An 18177-nucleotide genomic window follows, 5' to 3' on the forward strand; every position below is an offset into this window, starting at 1 on the left:
TCTTCGACTGCAAAAACAGCAGCAACACATCAAGAAGAAAATAAACAAAACAGCAAGAAGGAAAGAAAGAAGAAATACCTGAGCCTCGCAGGAAGCCCACTCAATATACTCCTGAACAAAGGATATATCCTCCAGATCTGGCAAAGAACTCGACGACAAACGAAAACTATGCAAATACCGCACACAATCTTCAGGCGTAAGCGAAGGAGATTCAGGATCTTCGAAAACAAACATCCTCTTCCTCTTCTTAGAACCTCCATCCGAAGGCCGCTCAGAAGCATTTGCGGCCCCAGGGCCTCCGACAACTAGAGCACCTGAGAGAGTGGGAGCCGCCAGCGGAGAAACTGTCGGGGCATCAGGATCAGAGAGACCGGCCTTTGACAGGTGATCACCACTGCCTGTTGTCTTGTCAAGAGAGGAATGAATAGCCGCGGTAGAAAGGTCAGCATTAGGAGCGGCAGGAGGGATAACAACTGGAGCCGAAGTCAAGATTGAAGACGAACCACCCCCTTTCAGACTCGCCGACGGAGGAACAGAAGGCGTCCTCTCATAACCTTAGTATACACGAGAATATCCCTCTTAATTTTTCCCATCTTCTTACCAGCGGAAGCACCTCCTTTCTTCTTAGAAGACTCAACAACAATCGAAGGACTGAAAGTAATCACCCGAGAAGCTAGAAAACACGAAGGAAATAAAGAGCAGAAACATACACAAAGAAGAAGAAAAGATGTCGCGATCGTCGAACTTACCAGTAGTAATACGGGGAATACTCCGACGAACGCGCTCAGCGGTAAAATCAACCCAAGCAATCCACCCGGGACTAAGAATACGGTTCAAGCGGTCGGTCGCCCACAACGTAAGGGGCCGGAATTTCCCATGAAGCACTAAAACAAAACAGCGCGCAAAGTCAACGAACCAAGCAACATAGACAACGAGAAAAGGGGAGAACAAATAAACTACCAGGCTCGGGATTCCACTCGGTCCTAAAACCGCAGAGGAATCAGCCACAGAAGCAGGGCTAACGCGTACAAAGAAATACTTCCGCTGTCAACCATTGGCCTTAGACGGTCCCCGACCCTCCATAAAGCGACAGCGAGTCTTGATACTAACGGAGAACGTCTTGCCCGTGATAAAATTCATCTGGGAAATCATCTCAAAGAACTCGGCATCGACATCAACGTCCACTTCTGCGCCAAGAACCAGAGAAATCACCATATTACGGATGGCAGCCGGGGACATCTGAGAGATAGCCACATCACGCTTTGTGGCATAAGAAGTCAATAGCCGAGGAAGAGGAAACCATAGCCGCGATTGAAGAAAATATTGACTATATAAACATATCCAACCCGGCGGGGCCGACCACGGCCTCTCCTCGTTTGAAGGAAGTCGTGTCTCGATCTCTCGGGAAAACCCGCATTTTCTCCTCATACGCTTCAAGCTATCCTTGGTAAGAAGAGAGGCCCCCCTAGATCCCCTGATTACCTTCGACCGGCTCGTCTGCAGCAGAATTTTCGCCACCAGAGTCATTACCGGAAGAATCAGCGGGGGGAGAAGACGGAAGATCAGCTCCGGAACCAGCCCGTCCGACGGAGTCAGTAACAGGAGAAACCATCGCCTGAGTAGTGGAAGTCGCCTCCTGAACAGCAGACGAAGCCACCGCCTGAGGGACAAGGACCATCGTCTGAAGAGAAGAAACCTCTTCCGGAAGAACAGGGCCAGAAGCCGGAATAGTGCGAAGGAGATCCTCAACATCTGCCATTTATGGGGTTCTAACTAACGATTCGAGACTTTCGTCCATCGCGAAAGAAGAAATACTGACGATACGATTATAAAAAGAAGCGAGGGGGAGAAAATAAAAAGCGTAGCAAACAAAAAGAAACAACGAAACCAAAAGAGTAGGAAGAAGAAGAGTACCTTTTAAAGGAGCAAGCGCAGCAAAATCGGAGTAAACAAGTCAATAAGTGAACAACAAAAGGCAATAGGGAGAGCAGGGCGGCAGGATTGCAGGCTTCGACGTCTATCGATGTGACTGAAATACTCTTGAGTGACCAATATCGGCGGTTCACTACAGCGAATCTATTCCACGAAGAAGAAAGGACCACTCCGGAGTCGACATGCGTTCGAAATAAACCTATCTACCCAACTCGCTCAAAACCGCAATAATGACGCCTGACGCACATCCACGCGCCAGACTCGGGGGGAGGGGGGTATTGTTGGAGGATGGGCCGTTGGCCCATTCGCAAGTTTGGTACCATAGGACAAGCCCAACAAAGGCCCACGTCAAAAGAAGAACATCCGCGGTGCACACAAGGAACAGGAGCCTAGGGTGTATATCCTGCACCGACCGCCGATTGTAGATAGAACACCTAAGCAAGCGATAGGGTAATGATGAGTGCCGAACCAACTACCTGACACACAACCACTACAAAGCGGTGAAGACGCATCCAAACCGGTATAAATAGAGAAGAGCATTGAATGAAGAAAGGAGGCAAAATAGAGAAAGAAAGACTAGAGAGATAAAGTATAGAGAATCCCGATTTTGTCTTTACGACTACGAGTTCCTCTTTCATTCTTCGCTTCGGCTTTTTGTAAACACTTCATTAAACGAAACCTTTGGCGCCCATTAATCACACTTATATCTTTGTTTAGTCTATAAATCCCTTGTTACCGGATTTAGGATTCAACAATTTTGATTAATTTTAGTCTCTTCCGGTTTTGGCGTTATAAATTATGTATGATATGTAGTTATGCTTAGTACATTTGGGTATATTTTATAGAATCATACAAACTTTAATAAGAAGTCCTTCTCTTGTTAATCACTCAAAAGATCACAAATCACAACTCACAATTTGCTCTCACAATTCACAAGTGATGCAACACAATATGCATCTCAATATATAGGAATAGATATATCCTAAACCTAATAGTAATAACACATTTCACATTTCCTAATCCTTTAGATAAACACAAAACATATTATGATTAGGATAGCTTATTTCTCAAGTTATTGCCAAGCTTAATCCAATATTCTCCCCCTTAAGCTTGACATCATCTTCATTCATATCTTGAACTCCAATTAGTCTTCTCATTTCGACAAACTTAACTCTTCTAAGCGACTTTGTTAATATGTCGGCTCTCTGCTCACTTCCTGGAACATACTTAACCTCCACTTGTTCATTCTCAACACACTCCCGGATAAAGTGAAAACGTCGATGAATGTGTTTGATTCTTCCATGAAACACCGGATTCTTGGTTAATACAATAGCAGACTTATTGTCGACGTATATAATCACCTTCTTGCTTGTTTGGCCTACCACTTCACCCAAGAGATCTTGCAGCCATATTGCTTGCTTAGCAGCTTCTGTTGCAGCCATGAACTCAACCTCACAAGACGATAAAGCAACTATCTCATGTTTCTGTGAACCCCACGTTATTGGACTTTGATCAAGATAGAACACATGTCTTGTAGTGCTTCTGCCATCGTCAGCATCAACACTATGATAACTATCGCTGAAACCTATCAAGTCGATCTTCTTAGTCCGTGTAAACACAAGACCCAAAGCCGTTGTCCCACGCAGATATCGGAGTACTTGTTTCAACGCAGCACCATGGCATTCCTTAGGATCTTGCATATATCTTCTGAGAACACCAACAAAAAAACGATAAGTCTGGTCGAGTATGGAGCAGATACCGTAAGCACCCTATAGCTCTTCGATATTCCCTTTCATTGATGCTCTTCTCTTCAGACAACTTTGAAAGCTTCACATTCACGTCCAAAGGTATGGCTGTCGGATTACATGAATTCATACCACTCTCTTAAAGTATCTTTTGAGCATATATATCGGTCTTGTCTAAGGATGATGGTTTCGCCATATTGTTGTACTTTTATGCCCAAGTAATATGTTAATAATCCAAGGTCGCTCATCTCAAACTTCGTAGACATCCCTTGTTTGAACTCAAGAATTGATTGCAAGCATGTTCCAGTCACTAGTAATTCGGCTACATAGACTACAACAATTAGAAGACCTTTCTTTTCTACCTTTCGATACACTGACGGTTCCTTCGAGCACCGTTCGAACTTGAGCTCCAAAAGAATCTGATTCAACTTAGTGTTCCAAGCCCTAGGTGCTTGTTTAAGACCATAGAGTGCCTTCTTAAGCTTGTAGACTTTGTTTTCTTTCCCGCGACATGAAAGCCTTCTGGCTGTAAGACAAATACTTCCACTTTGAGTTCTCCATGGAAGAACGCAGTTTTCACATCAAGATGGTGAATCTCCCATCCTTTGCTTGCCGCTAAAGCAATGATCAAACGAATTGTTTCAATACGAGCTACGGGCGCGAATACTTCATCATAATCAACTCCATGGCGTTGAACATAGGCTTTTACTACTAAACGCGCCTTAAATTTGCTAATACTCCTGTCAGCTTTCCTTTTGATCTTAAACACCCACTTGAGACCAATGGGTTTTACTCCCAATCGTAGATCGACGAGCTCCCATGTATCATTCTTCTCAATAGATACAATTTCATCTTTACATGCATTGATCCAGACTTTTAGTTATTTTGCTTCGTTAAAATCCCAAGGTTCGTCATTGATAATCATTAGAAGCCTTTCACATTATGTTTCCGCCATAAGGATGTAATCATCCAAGTACACAGGTTTATGAACGATCCTCGAAGAGCGTCGTGGCTGTGGTTGATCGTCTCTGGACATTCCACCATCATTCTCTTTTTCTTCTTCGTTTTCATTCTCGATCTGTGTCTGAGTAATGTCTTCGGACGTTCCACCATCATTCTCTATTGTTTCTTGACTATCATCTTCTTCTCCGAGTTCTCTCAACGCACCAATAATGGAGAAAGGACTTTCTCCTGATCCTATTGCTCTGCTCTAAGCCCATTCTCTGTTTTCTTCGAAGACGACATCGCGACTAACAATAATTCTTTTGGTTGAAGGATCGTATAAACGATAAGCTTTGGAACCTGGTTCGGTTCCTAAATGCACTAGAATTCTAGACCGATCGTCAAGCTTTCTTCTTCCAGCTGTGTTTGTCTTGGCATGACATACACACCCGAATACTCGGAGATAATCGAGGGTCGGCTTCTTATCTCGTAGTGCCTCATATGGTGTCATGTCTTGAAGTGTTCTTGTCACCATCCAGTTTATCAAGTAGGTGGCATGTCTTACTGCTTCTCCCCAAAAGACATTAGGTACATTCATATGTTTAAGAATGCTTCTTGTCATCTCGAGAAGAGTTCGACTTCATCTTTCCACAACCCCATTCTGTTGAGGAGAGTAAGGTGCTGTCAAGTGCCTTTGGATACCATTCTTGTTGCAATAGTCTTGAAACTTTTGGCTCATAAATTCACCAACACGATCCGTTCGAAACGTCTTTAGTACTTCTCTTGTTTCCTGCTCAGTTACCACTTTAAAGTGCTTGAATTTATCAAAAGTCTCGCTCTTTTCTTGTATCAATATGGTCCACATGTACCGTGAGTGATCATCGATAAGGACGAACACATATCTCTTCTGCGAAGGCGTTGACGGTGTGATAGGCCCGCACAGCTCCCCGTGAACTAACTCGAGAGGGCAAGAGGCTCGGAATGTTGTTGCTTGTGGCAAACTCTTTCGAGTTTGTTTGCCAAGCAAGCAGCTCCTACACGTCTCTTTCTCTATGTCAATGCTAGGTAAACCTGTGACAAGTTTATTCTTGATCATTGTCTTCATTGTCTCCGTAAACATGCCCTAATCGTGCATGCCACTTAGACGATTCACTTGACTCGATCTGTAGACACTTGGGGTTCTCATGGACTTGTAAGCATACTTTTTATAATCTGTTCTTTGATCTGGTTGTCTTCACCATTAGTCCACCGAGACGATCGAAAAGCATCAGCATATCTCCTTTCATTCGTACTTCACATCCAGCTTTAGTAGCTTGCCCTAAGCTAATGATGTTACTCTTTAATCCTGGTATATAGTAAACAATGTGCATAATCTTCTTCTCGCCTCCTCCGAAGATAAACTGAATGGATCCTTTTCCTCTTATGTTGATACGGGAATAATCTCCAAACCTTACTTTTCGCAAGATTGTTTCATAAATTTTTATGAAGAACATACGGTTTCCACTCATATGGTTGCTTGCTCCATTATCGAGATACGAAATGTTTTTCATATCAAGGTCTGAATCAAAGAAGGTTGGATTCACTTTCTTTTCATTCAAATACACAACTTCATGCATCATTAGTTCATCTACTTCCTGTGTATCGTCAGCCTTCTTCTCAGCGGTTTCTTGTAGTTTAAGTAACTTATCGGGACAATCTGTCGCATAGTGTCCGAGTTTGTCACAGCTAAAACACGTGATATGAGATATATCTCTTTCTTGCCCGTTGTTCTGCTTCCAAGCTTCTCGATGTTGTTGAAAGTTTCCACGACCGCGACCTCTTCCTCGCCAACCACCACGTCCTCCACGTCTTCTGTTTGATCTGTTACCGTTGTAGCGACTTTGAGTTGTTTCAGAGTTAGCGTACATTAGTTTCCCTTGATCTTCTTGTCGATCCTCTTCGTCTTCACAGATTCTTTCTTCATATGCCTTTAAACGTCCAACAATATCCTCGAAGCTTGTTGTATTTAAGTCAAGAACTTTCTCAAGAGAAGCGACTATGTGAATGTACTTCCTTCTTGGTAAGCTCTTTAGAAACGTCTTTACAATCTTTGCTTCTTCTATGATCTCTCCTAGAGATGCAAATTTAGAGAAAATTTCATATAGTTTCCCAACAAAAGCATCAACCGTGTCTTCGTCCTTCATCTTCAATCGATCAAACTCAGCCATTAGTGTTTGAAGTTTCGCTTCTCTCACCCTTTCGGCTCCTATATGTCTTGCCTTAATTGCATCCCACACTGCCTTAGCTGTGTCCAGGTCTCCAACTTGTAGCGTTAAAGCTTCAGGAATGGATTGAAACAACAAGGCGATAGCCATGTTGTTTTTCTCTTAGGCTTTGCTCCCTGGATCGATAGCTTCCCATACCTTATGTACCTTGAGGGTAACTTTCATCCCCATGGCCCAGACAACATAGTTTGTAGAGTTTAACATCGGAAACTGAATACAGGATGGTCCGAGCTCCTTCATGTTCAACGCGGGTTCATCTTGTTTGAGGATTGACATCGTTTCTATGCTAATCTCGAATATGTGTGGCTCTGATACCAACTATAGAATCACACCAGCTTTAATAATAAGTTCTTCTCTTATTAATCACTCAAAAGATCACAAATCACAACTCGCAATTTTCTCTCACAATTCACAAGTGATGCAACACAATATGCATCTCAATATATAGGAATATATATCTCCTAAACCTAATAGTAATAATACGTTCTATATTTCCTAATCGTTTAGATAAACACAAAACGTATTAGGATTAGGATAGCTTATTTCTCAAGCTATTGGCAAGCTTAATCCAACATATTTAACATATTAGTTTTTCATACAATTTTGTGTTTTTTTTGTTTGTTCAACTGTATACTTAATCCAGCCACTAGAAAAATGGTTTTATATATTAAATTCGGGAGTGCCATAAATAACAAAAAAAAAAAAGAAATATACATTCATACGAGAAATTACCAACGTACACTAGTTCACTTTTATTCTTCTATAGGGTATGAATCCAAAACGAGCAATTAGCGATCATCACTTGTTTAGTTATTTGTTGCAATCATTATTACACATGCATAGAAATGGTATCTCGTAAAACGAAGAAGCAAAATTGAAAATGAATTTATTTTTGTCAAAAAAGAAATAGAATATGAACATAGACCTAAAACGCAATATACCAAATTACATGGAGAACTAATTAACCCAACTCTTTTCATCAGGCTGTTATTTTCACGCTCCTAGTTGTTTTTTTTGTGCAATCTTAATTACCTACGCTACGCGACTGACGGAAAAAAGAAAATGCACGTAGGTTTTTCCGGCATCGTTAATCAGTTTGAAATACAAGAGTCTCAGAAAATGACGAAAAACAAAAAAAAACAATAGGCTGGGAGAAGAAAATCAATTTATCTTATACCGTCAGATGAAAAAATTCTCACGACGACTCTCCGGTTTATCATGTGAGTCGGCTAATAGGAACGGCTTACTTGTTTGTCAGGTTCTTGACGTCGCTGTTTAACCGGCTTTTACCCGACGATATTTGTATGATTTTTTCCAATTTATTTATTTGTTTTTCGATATTTTTGATACATATCATCGCGTCTGCCTATATAAAGGTCATCGTCTCCTTTCTCTCTCTCCGCGTTCCACTTCATAAAAGTGAAGCGTCTTCCTCGTGCTCCTCCTCCGCTTCACCTTTTTCCCGAGAAAATTTGGAATGGGGGTGAGAGTAGCACCATACGCTTCTCCCTTCCTTCAATGGGCGTCTCATCCTTCCCCTTCTCAATCCCTAGCTTCCGGTGCCATATCATCACGCCGACACGACGGACGTTTCGTCCCTCAGAGACTGAACCGTTCGTCTCTCTTCGGAACGCCACTCCATCGCTCCAAGTCCTGCGAGCTACGTGAATCACCATCATCTAAACCGACCAAAACGCAGTCGTTTCGAAGAGTTTATAGCGCAAGCTTCTCCGACGAGGAGTTTTCTAAAAAGATCCAAGAGCTAACTCTCAGATTCAACGACGAGAGAGATGCGAACGAGATGGTCCACTTGTCCAGCATCCAAATGAAAGCAAACAGCGTCCATCTCCCTCTCTCCCTTCGTATCATAAAGAAGAAGCGACAATGGGACGAAGGAGTCAAACAAGCCGCGTGCGACTCAATGAGCAAAGCCTTCTCGTCGATGGTGTTCATGATTCAAGAGCTCCAAAGCTTCGCTTTACAGATGAGAGAGACTCTTTTCTACGAAGACTTGCAAGGGATCTTGGTGCGGGTTAGAGAAGAGATGCACGCATCGTTCGTCTGGTTGTTCCGACAAGTTTTCTCCGCGACGCCTACGTTGATGGTTTACGTCATGTTGCTCCTCGCCAACTTCACGGTTTATTCACTCGGTGCCAACTCTGCTTTAGCGGCCGCCGCTCCAACGACCACCACCTTGACAGAGGTAGCAACCGTCAGTGAAACAAACGAGAAGTTCGATTCCTCGGTGGTTAAATCGTTTTTTATACCATCTCCCACGGTCGACGGTAGCAACAACGGCGGCGGTGGAAACATCAGGCCGGTGTTAAGCGGGACAGATGGTGATGGATTCGATGTACCAGAAGGACCTTCGCGGTTGTCATCTTCGACATTTGGGTCAACGATTAGTGCAGACACATCAGTGTCGGGACAAGATGAAGTTAGGCTGTGGAACTCGATTGTGGAGGAAGCAGAGGAAATGCAGTATTCGAAGATAGACAATGTGTTGGATCACGAGACGAGGAAGCGGTTCGTGTCTCCTTTGGATGCTCGAGTGGAATCGGAGAAGGACATTGATTACTTCAGAACAGAGCTTCTCTACCAAACAGGACTGTCTCAAGAGCCTGATAATCCTCTGCTTCTTGCTAACTACGCTCAGTTCCTCTACATCGTCTCCTATGATTATGACAGGTAAATAAACATTTTTTACTTTCACATTTTGTTCATCTTAGATTTTTTTTTAGCTTCAGTAAACTCGAGCTAGGGTCGAATCTTCCTTTAAGATTCTTTTGTGAGCCTGCAAGTTGATGCTAACAGTCAAAAGCAGGAGCAGTGCTCGATGATATTTCTTTTCACTAGTGGGGGCATTTTTGTGGAAATTGAATTTATTATTTTAAAGCTTTAAATTGTCATAATAATTGATATATAACCGACCAATAGAGCTGAACCATTTATTTTCCTCTTCGAGTAAAGAAGTCGGAACATAAAAATATCTATTGGAATAAATAAAGGAATAAGTTTAGTTCTAGGCTTTGTTGAGTGTTTGAGGATCGATGACAGTGGAGTTTACGGTGGAGTTTTGAAGACTCTCAACCAAATTCCAATAAGAAAAAGGTTGATCTGTCCAAAAGTCTCTACCTCAGAATCTGTCCTCTAGATCTATTTCCCACCCACTCGAATTAACCCATGTGTTTTTTGTCATTTTGGCTTTAATTCATACCTAAATTATTACTTTTTTCCGTTTCACAAAAAAATTTTTTTTACACAAATTTAAAAATAATTAAAATAGATTTATTTTTTTGTTAATTATCCATAATTAACTAACAGTATTTAAAACAAATATATTTATTTACAAATTAATGTATTTTCGAATAAATATTAAATTTAAATTAAGTATAATTTATATTAAAATTTAAAAATGACATTTTGTATAACAACAAAGTGTCAAAATTACACCTTTTGTAAAACAGAGATATTTGTAATTTAGGTGATTGGTGTGGTATTTTATTAGACTATCTCCCAATATTCTTTTATTTGAAGAAAATATTGGTGTGGTATTTTGTCACAAAAATAGATCTCAAAAACTAAAATGACCAAACTATCCCCAAAACTCAACTCCTCAATTCTAAAACTTAAACCCTAAACCTTAAACCCTAAACCCTAAACCTTAAACCTTAAATCCTCCCCCCTGAACTCTAAACCCTAATGTCTAGATTAATTAATCTTAGAGGTGTAAGTGTATATTTACTTCTTTTGACAAAAACTTTTTTAGTTCTATCCTAGGGAATTTCTCTATAAGAAATCTTCAAATCTATCTATATATATAAAGTTGGTTTTTTCCCTTCTTATGACATGTGGAATGGGGGTTTGTAAACATGTGTTCTCATATTTTTTTTTGTATTTTAAATCATTTTTCTTTTAGATTATTGCAATTTGTTCCATCAATTTATAATTATGTACTATCTAATCATTCTCACACTTATTAGTCCCTAAAATTCAAGAAATAAATAAAATAATAAAAAAAATATTTTAAATATTTAATTTATTTACAATTAAAAATAGCATAAATTTTCACCATTTTATTATTTTTACTAATTTTTATTATTTCATTTACAAATTATATATTTATTTCACTATTAATATCATAAGATAATCAAACTAAGAATAAGAAACTAGAGCACCAACACAAATAACCAAGAAATCGGGTCAGAAGAAGAATAATAATCGAAAGGCCAAAGCCACCAAGAAACAGAACATATATGCCTAAAGCACCGGAATCACAATCAGTAGCTAAAAGATAAGAAACACCTCACAAACTAAACAAGAATATACAACACGACCATGCAAGTGAAAAACCACAAAGCTCTGGATAGAATGGACCAAAGCTCTAAGAGACTAACTCCGCACACGTATACAAAAGAAACATGGAAAGAAAAGAAACAACTTGAGGGAGGGAGAATGGAAGACAACCACCGAGAAATCAGAGACTAAACTTGAAACCCGAAATAACTCCAAGCCCATATAACATGCACGAACGAAAACATTATCCAAACCTCGAGTGGCAAACATGGTGAAAGGGAGAGCCACCAAATATGCGATGAAAGCTGCAAAGAGATGCGAGAATAGAGAGAGAAAGGGAGACGAAACGAAATCAGCAAACTATGAAGCCGTCCTCGAGCTATGAAAGAGAGCATAGAAGTAAGAACACCAAAAATTAGATTTTGAAAACAAAGACGAGCAGAGACTATTGACGGTAAGCCAACGTTGAGGAATACAACATCAAAAACGACTAAACTCTGATCTAACCAAGAAGATGCAGTTCCTAACATCAGCTGAAATCTAAGGAAGAAAAGGAGCAGTCAATATTGACTGGAACAACCTACAATGCCGTGAGAATCAACCGAAAAACTGAAAACTCATAAACCCGATCTACAACAAATACCATATAATCTCACAGGTGAAGAAGACAAGGAAGAACAAGAGAAAGATGTAAGTCTTTTTCCGGCAGAAAGGTAACGAAATACATAGACGGAGATGACTCAAGGTCAAAATATAGGGAGATGGAAAAAAACATCTTAAAAGTTATAATTTTCAAAAATATGAAAAAAATATAATACAATTTTGACGATGAACCCGTTAATCTTAGAATCAACAAAGTTATTGAAATTCAATATTCTTTTACATTAGATGCTCATTTCACTACTAACAAGTATTATACATACAACAACACATTATTCGAAAAACAAACACAAAATATATTAACATATCATCTATTACTACGTAACATACTAAAAACACCATATAATGATCTTAACAAATAAAAACGACAACATAATTACATTATCCAAAAAATCATGTTCTTAGCAATAATAAAAACAATATTCTGCGCGGACACCCCCCTAGTTTGATATATAACACCATTCACAACATCATTTTACTTTCAGAATTTTTATTTACAAATTAATTCCTAAATTTTTATATAGTTTAGGTTTATATGTAAAATATTAATATTTGTGTTTATGTTTTAATGAAATTATCAAGACATTCATCAAACATTTATAACTTCATATAAATCATTGTATATTTAATTAAAACTAAATTTATTTATATAATAAAAATCAATTGGGTAATTTAAAAAATAAAATAGAATAAAAAGATTACTAAAATTAAAGTAAGTATCAATAATATTTGATATATTATTTTTGAAAAAATGAAAAAAAAAATTGGAGAAAAATTTAAACTTATTTTGAGGGAAATCATTGGAAATTTTATTAATTTAGTTTTAAGTATTTTGGTATAGAGATGTATGAACAGTATATGTATTTATGAATTTGTTTTTGGGTTTTAGTTTTTTTTTAGATTCTCTGTTGGGATAATACTATTGGAAATTTTCTAATATCTGACACATTTGGATTCATTTTGAATAAAGTTCAGGTTTTCGGATAATTTTAGCTAATTTAAATACAAATTTCAAAATTAATGTGATTTGGGTAAATAATAATGATAAAAAGTAATTTTGTATATCTCAAATAAAAAATATTTGGTTACTTTGAATAGTTTAGTTTTTGGGTAATTTTTAATAAAATATTAGTTTACTAAGAAAAAAAAAAGATATTTAGTCATTTAGTTTATTGACATTATTCAGAAATTTTACTCGATTGGTTGGTTCATGTAATATTCCCAAGCCTTGACAATAAATATTGCCAAAATGTAGCATTTCTCTTCCAATTGGGTTAACCACTCTTTTTTTTTTTTTTTTTTTTTTTTTTTGTAAACAATTAACCACTCTTCTAACCAATCATTTTTGTTATCATGACTAATATTGGCTAGATAATTATGTCACATTCTATCACCATTACGCTATTAACAATCATCATATGATTCTTTGGGCTTGTATTCATCTCATCTTTATACGTTCCACATGTCGTACTTATCTCTTGTGAATTAGTGTCTCACGTGATTCCATATGATAACAGAGCAGAGGAATACTTCAAGAGAGCAGTAGGAGTGGAACCCAAAGACGCGGAGGCGCTGAGTAAATACGCCACGTTCTTATGGAGAGCACGGGACGATCTTTGGGCGGCCGAGGAGAATTTCTTGGAAGCAATCGATGCCGATCCCACCAACTCTTTCTACGCCGCTAATTACGCTAATTTCTTATGGAACACCGGCGGTGATGAGACGTGTTTCCCTCTCGACGAGTCTCACGAAGACAACATCTAGTCAGAACTGTCCAACATCAAGTCTAAACGTTCCATACCAACTAATGAATATATATACATAAATATGTGCATATAAGTGATGTATCTGCGTGTTTGCCATGGGCTATGTCCCAAACTAACCGTGATGAAAAGAGTTTTAATCATTTTTGGTTGTGCTTTAGCCTTCCACCGCTTCGGCTTTATGGGGATTCTCTTGCGCCTATGTCGTGGTACTATGAGGGTACATTCAATACATTTCGTTTATTTGGTTGGCAAATAGGATTTTGTCACATTACCAAAATGGTAACGCAGATTCAGCACGTTCGGTTCTACCTCATTTCTTTGCTATGTATTTGGTATGGCTATATCCTCTAAACCATTTGAACATTCCTAGTGTTATTAATTCTACCTTTTCGAGGTTTATGTGCAACATGTAAAAGCTTGTATTCGACCTATCGATAAAATTAACAGTCAAAACAACTCGTTAAATTCATGTGTTGGGCGTAACAGGAAAATATATGATAGCAGTTGGTCTTGGGTACTAGTCTGGTTGCGATATGGTAAACTCCAATGCCGTAGACAGCGTAATATATAGAATTAGGGAGGAGACCAGGATACATCATACTTGCTTGCCTTGAGACAGAATGTCTCACTTTTACCAAAGAAAATGCAGAGATCCCCAAGCAATCTTGCCTAAATACCATGAATCTTTTGGTCCTGTCGATGGAGATCAGGAAAAGAGTGACGGCTTTAGGAGTGATGGAGATTGGGACGAGAGTTTTTGAACACAAACCTGAGTAAAGGCCGTGACTGGACCACTCGAGCTTGGTTTACTAGCTCCTCCCTTCCTGCTTCCTAGGAGCCGTTGCAACTTGCAACTTCGTTCGACTTTCCAAATCTATCAGAAAATGAAATCGTATGATTTACACTCTTTCAATTCTCTAAAGCGACAGTAATTCCAAGAGATATTTCTTTCAACGTCAACTTTCTAACTAAAGCACTAAATATAATTTTAAAGTGTGGCTATATCATTACAATATTAACTTTTTCACATTCGCAGTTGTCTACCATATTCTTTCTTTAAACACAGGAAAATAAAAGAAGGATCAACTAGTGGTTAACTTGACCCCTCCCTCTATATGATTTGGTCTCGTGCTTATGTTTTTCAGTCAACAGCTATTAGATTCGGATTGTGACAGAGATACAATCTACTACTATACATCAGAAACTACTAAACTTCAAATGTTGCATTTGGACAAAAAAATTTAAATATCCATGATTCATTTGTCACATAACCTCTCAAAAGATGCTTGGATCATATTGAAATCCACCACAAACATTGTTTTCATCTAAACCGTTCACACTTCACAATTACTTCTGAACCAAACCTCACGCACAAGTTTGTAACACAATATAAACATACACACGATCATACGCTTACACAGTATAGACTATCACAAAACAAGGAAGCACAGCCCTTGGATTAAACACCAGAAGCTCCTCATCGTCGATCCTCAACAGGGCCCCACTCTTGCTCCCACTCCCTTGCCCAACCAGAGAATCATACCCACCACCACTCTTGTCCACGTCATCATCCGCAATCAAATCACACCCGACCCGACCCGCTACAACCCGACAAACCAGCATCGCCCGTTTCACGTTCATAAACCCAAACTCCTCCTCCACCTCCTCAGGAACCGCCACGTGTCCTCTCCACCCCGTCGCGAACGTCGCGATCCCGTCGAGCTTCGGCGAGAATCCGGATCCGATGATCCCGCAGATGCTGCAGTACTGATGACCGCAGAGACCGGAGCTACCGTTCTGCCCTAGGCTACACATGAACGTCGAGCAGTAGAATCTGAGGAGCTCGTTCCCGTCGACGACGCACCGCTCGTCGTCCCACCGTCCGTTCCCGCTGCCGCGAGCGGCTTTCGCCTTGACGAACTCGCGATACTCCTCGAACCTCGCGAGAATCTTCGGGCTGTTGTGGATTTTCAGGATCCGATGGATCTCCGGGATTTTCTTGTTGTCGCCTTGCTCCGGCCAGCCTGATTTGAATATGATCTTCACGATATTGGTGCTCGACTCGCCGTCGACGAGCTCCGAGACGGCGTGTTTGATCGCGATGTGGTGCTCGAGGAGGGTTGTTTTGGGGAATATCTCTCCGCACGTCGTGCAAGGGAATATCTCGTTGCGGAGAGGGAGAAACGGGGGAGAATCCGACGAGGAGATATCCGAGAAACCGTTTTCTGTACGGGTTTCCGGGTCGGGTTGTACGAGAGTGACGAGGGAGTTCTGAGACGATCTAGCGGAGGTCAGAGTCGTTAATGGGCCGTTAGGGTGTGTTTGGTTGCGGGATTTGGATATCCTCGTCGTGGATAAGAAAACCCGTTTTAAGTACGTCCAAGAAGAGGATAAACCGGAACCGGAAGTGACCGTTCTAAGCTTCTTCTTCCTCCTCTTCTGTCTCAAGTCACATCCTTTGGAGAAGAAGAAACAGCCGACGAAGAGAAAGAAGAGAGAGAAGAAATGCTGTCGTAACAACGACCCTAGTTTTCGCGCCGCCATTCACGAGGGTTGTTACTGAGCTTTTAAGACTTTGGAACTGGTCTGAAGAGAGAGAGAGAGAAGAAGAGGACGTTTTAGTGTTTTGCAGTTTTACGCCATTGGAGAGAAGTCAGAGTTGTAAAGAAGAAGAAATGATGGAGAAAAGAGTGTAAAGGTGTATGAAGACAGGAGAGATACTAAAGGTGTTGAAGAAGAGTAGGTGCGACGCTATTTTTATGTCTTTTTTTACTTTTTTATTTTTTTCTATTAGTATTTGCCAGAATATTTGTCTCCCCACTTAGATTTAATCTTTTTTGTATGTTTATACGAATCTTACGATGCATTGATTACTGTGTGTGTGCGCATATGAGTGAGTGCGCATTGTTTTTTCCTTCACTGGATTTATAGAATATGCCATGATCTCTCATGATCATCTTAGTTTTGTATTAACATAACATGGCTGTGTCCATCGAATACTCTCGCAATTTTAGATGAAAGTTTTCATTTGTTTCCTTTTTAAATAGTTAAACCTAGATACACAGATCAAACATCCGGGTGGTAGGTGAGTCCACATATGGACATTTTTCGGGTATTTAAATGGGCTCGTAAACAATGGATTCATATCCGCCTGGACATATATGGAATTAATATTTTCATACTAGAGCGAAATCGGTCTCTGGCATGAACCAGCATGACAACTTCTTCTTTAATGGAAACTACTAGACTACCACGATGTGGTTAAGTTTTCGTTTGTTCAATAAAACGTTAGCTAATTTTGTTTTCATATATTATGTACCACCAATTTAGTTAACCTTTTTTCTTAATCTAAGATCATCATTATACACATAAAAAAGATTAATGAACTTTGGTTAATGTTCCATTAAGAAATAACAATTTCAAATGAGGTCTGGGGTATTCATTATGGATATTTTACTTGACTTCACATATATTTACACAGAGAACTGATAAGTAAATGTTTTATTTTTTTTGTTTTTTGATAAACTATGTCTCTCTCGGTTTCGGGATGAACGCATTTAGTGCGATAGAGTGGATTGATTACCACACTGCCTGACCCGAGTTTAGAATACCTTCTGACTAATGTCATGGGGTGAACCGATCATCTGTTACGATCCACCATTTATACCACTTTGACCGAAGCTCAAGCCCAAACTGGGCAAGTGATGATAATTTATTTTAATTTTTAATTACTTTATACTTTATTTTTTTGTAGTTTAATTACTATATACTTTATAATCATTTTATTCTTTCTATTGATCATAATCTATTTTCCATTTGTTCTCAATTTTATAGTACGATGTTATCTACTACTCCCTCCGTTTTATATTGTAAGTAGTTTTAGGGAAATGTTTTTGTTTCAAAATGAAAGTAGTTTTCGTATTTCTAGGTAATTTTTATATTTATTGAATACAGTGTGACCAATCAAATTAAATAGACTTATTTTTTATTGGTTAAATTATATCTAACATATTTATTATAAAATACTTTTTAAAATCATAATAATTTTCTTAATTTTCGTGATTTTAGCCAAAACTACTTATATTACGAAACAGATGGAGTATTAATTATTGTATTTGTATAGAGTTGATGTATTTACAGAAGCTAAACTCGAAATTTTGGATGAGGAATCCAAGGCTACCGAATTATTTTATGAATATTAATATCTGGTTTCACAAATTTTTTTGCTTAGGATATAGACGTAGACAGAGGAACACGTGCACATGTCTCAGTTATAATCTAAGCTCATCAATGCATGCATATGTTTTCTTAGATCCATGCACATATCTACTAATCCATATGGTCGATCATAACTAATTAGTAAAGAAAATACAGGCTACTATATTACTGATAAATGTTTAAATTCAGGTTAGTATAGGCTTTTGTGATTATACAGAACATGACAAAAATATAGGTTAAGGTTTCGCTTTCAGGGGAAAAAACGAAATAACCAAGTGGCGCCACTTAAGGGTGCTACGTAATATCAAATGGTTTTATTCTTTTAGTAGTATATAATAGCCGAAACATGTAGAA

General features: G+C 39.0%; 2 protein-coding genes across 2 annotated transcripts; one reads left to right on the forward strand and one right to left on the reverse strand.

The window, feature by feature from the left end:
* The first annotated feature begins 8270 nt into the window (after positions 1 to 8270).
* Positions 8271 to 14004, forward strand: LOC106336745. Its single transcript, XM_013775674.1, has 2 exons — positions 8271 to 9571; positions 13357 to 14004. The coding sequence occupies exons 1-2, from the start codon at positions 8361 to 8363 to the stop codon at positions 13601 to 13603; spliced, it is 1458 nt and encodes a 485-aa protein (XP_013631128.1). The 5' UTR covers positions 8271 to 8360; the 3' UTR covers positions 13604 to 14004.
* An 841-nt stretch (positions 14005 to 14845) lies between these two features.
* Positions 14846 to 16325, reverse strand: LOC106336740. The gene has a single exon (XM_013775668.1). It carries the CDS (start codon positions 16147 to 16149, stop codon positions 15019 to 15021), a length of 1131 nt encoding a protein of 376 aa, XP_013631122.1. The 5' UTR covers positions 16150 to 16325; the 3' UTR covers positions 14846 to 15018.
* Between the last annotated feature and the right edge of the window lie 1852 nt (positions 16326 to 18177).

This window comes from Brassica oleracea, chromosome C4 (assembly GCF_000695525.1).
Source record: "Brassica oleracea var. oleracea cultivar TO1000 chromosome C4, BOL, whole genome shotgun sequence".
In the NCBI taxonomy this organism is placed as follows: Eukaryota; Viridiplantae; Streptophyta; class Magnoliopsida; order Brassicales; family Brassicaceae; genus Brassica; species Brassica oleracea.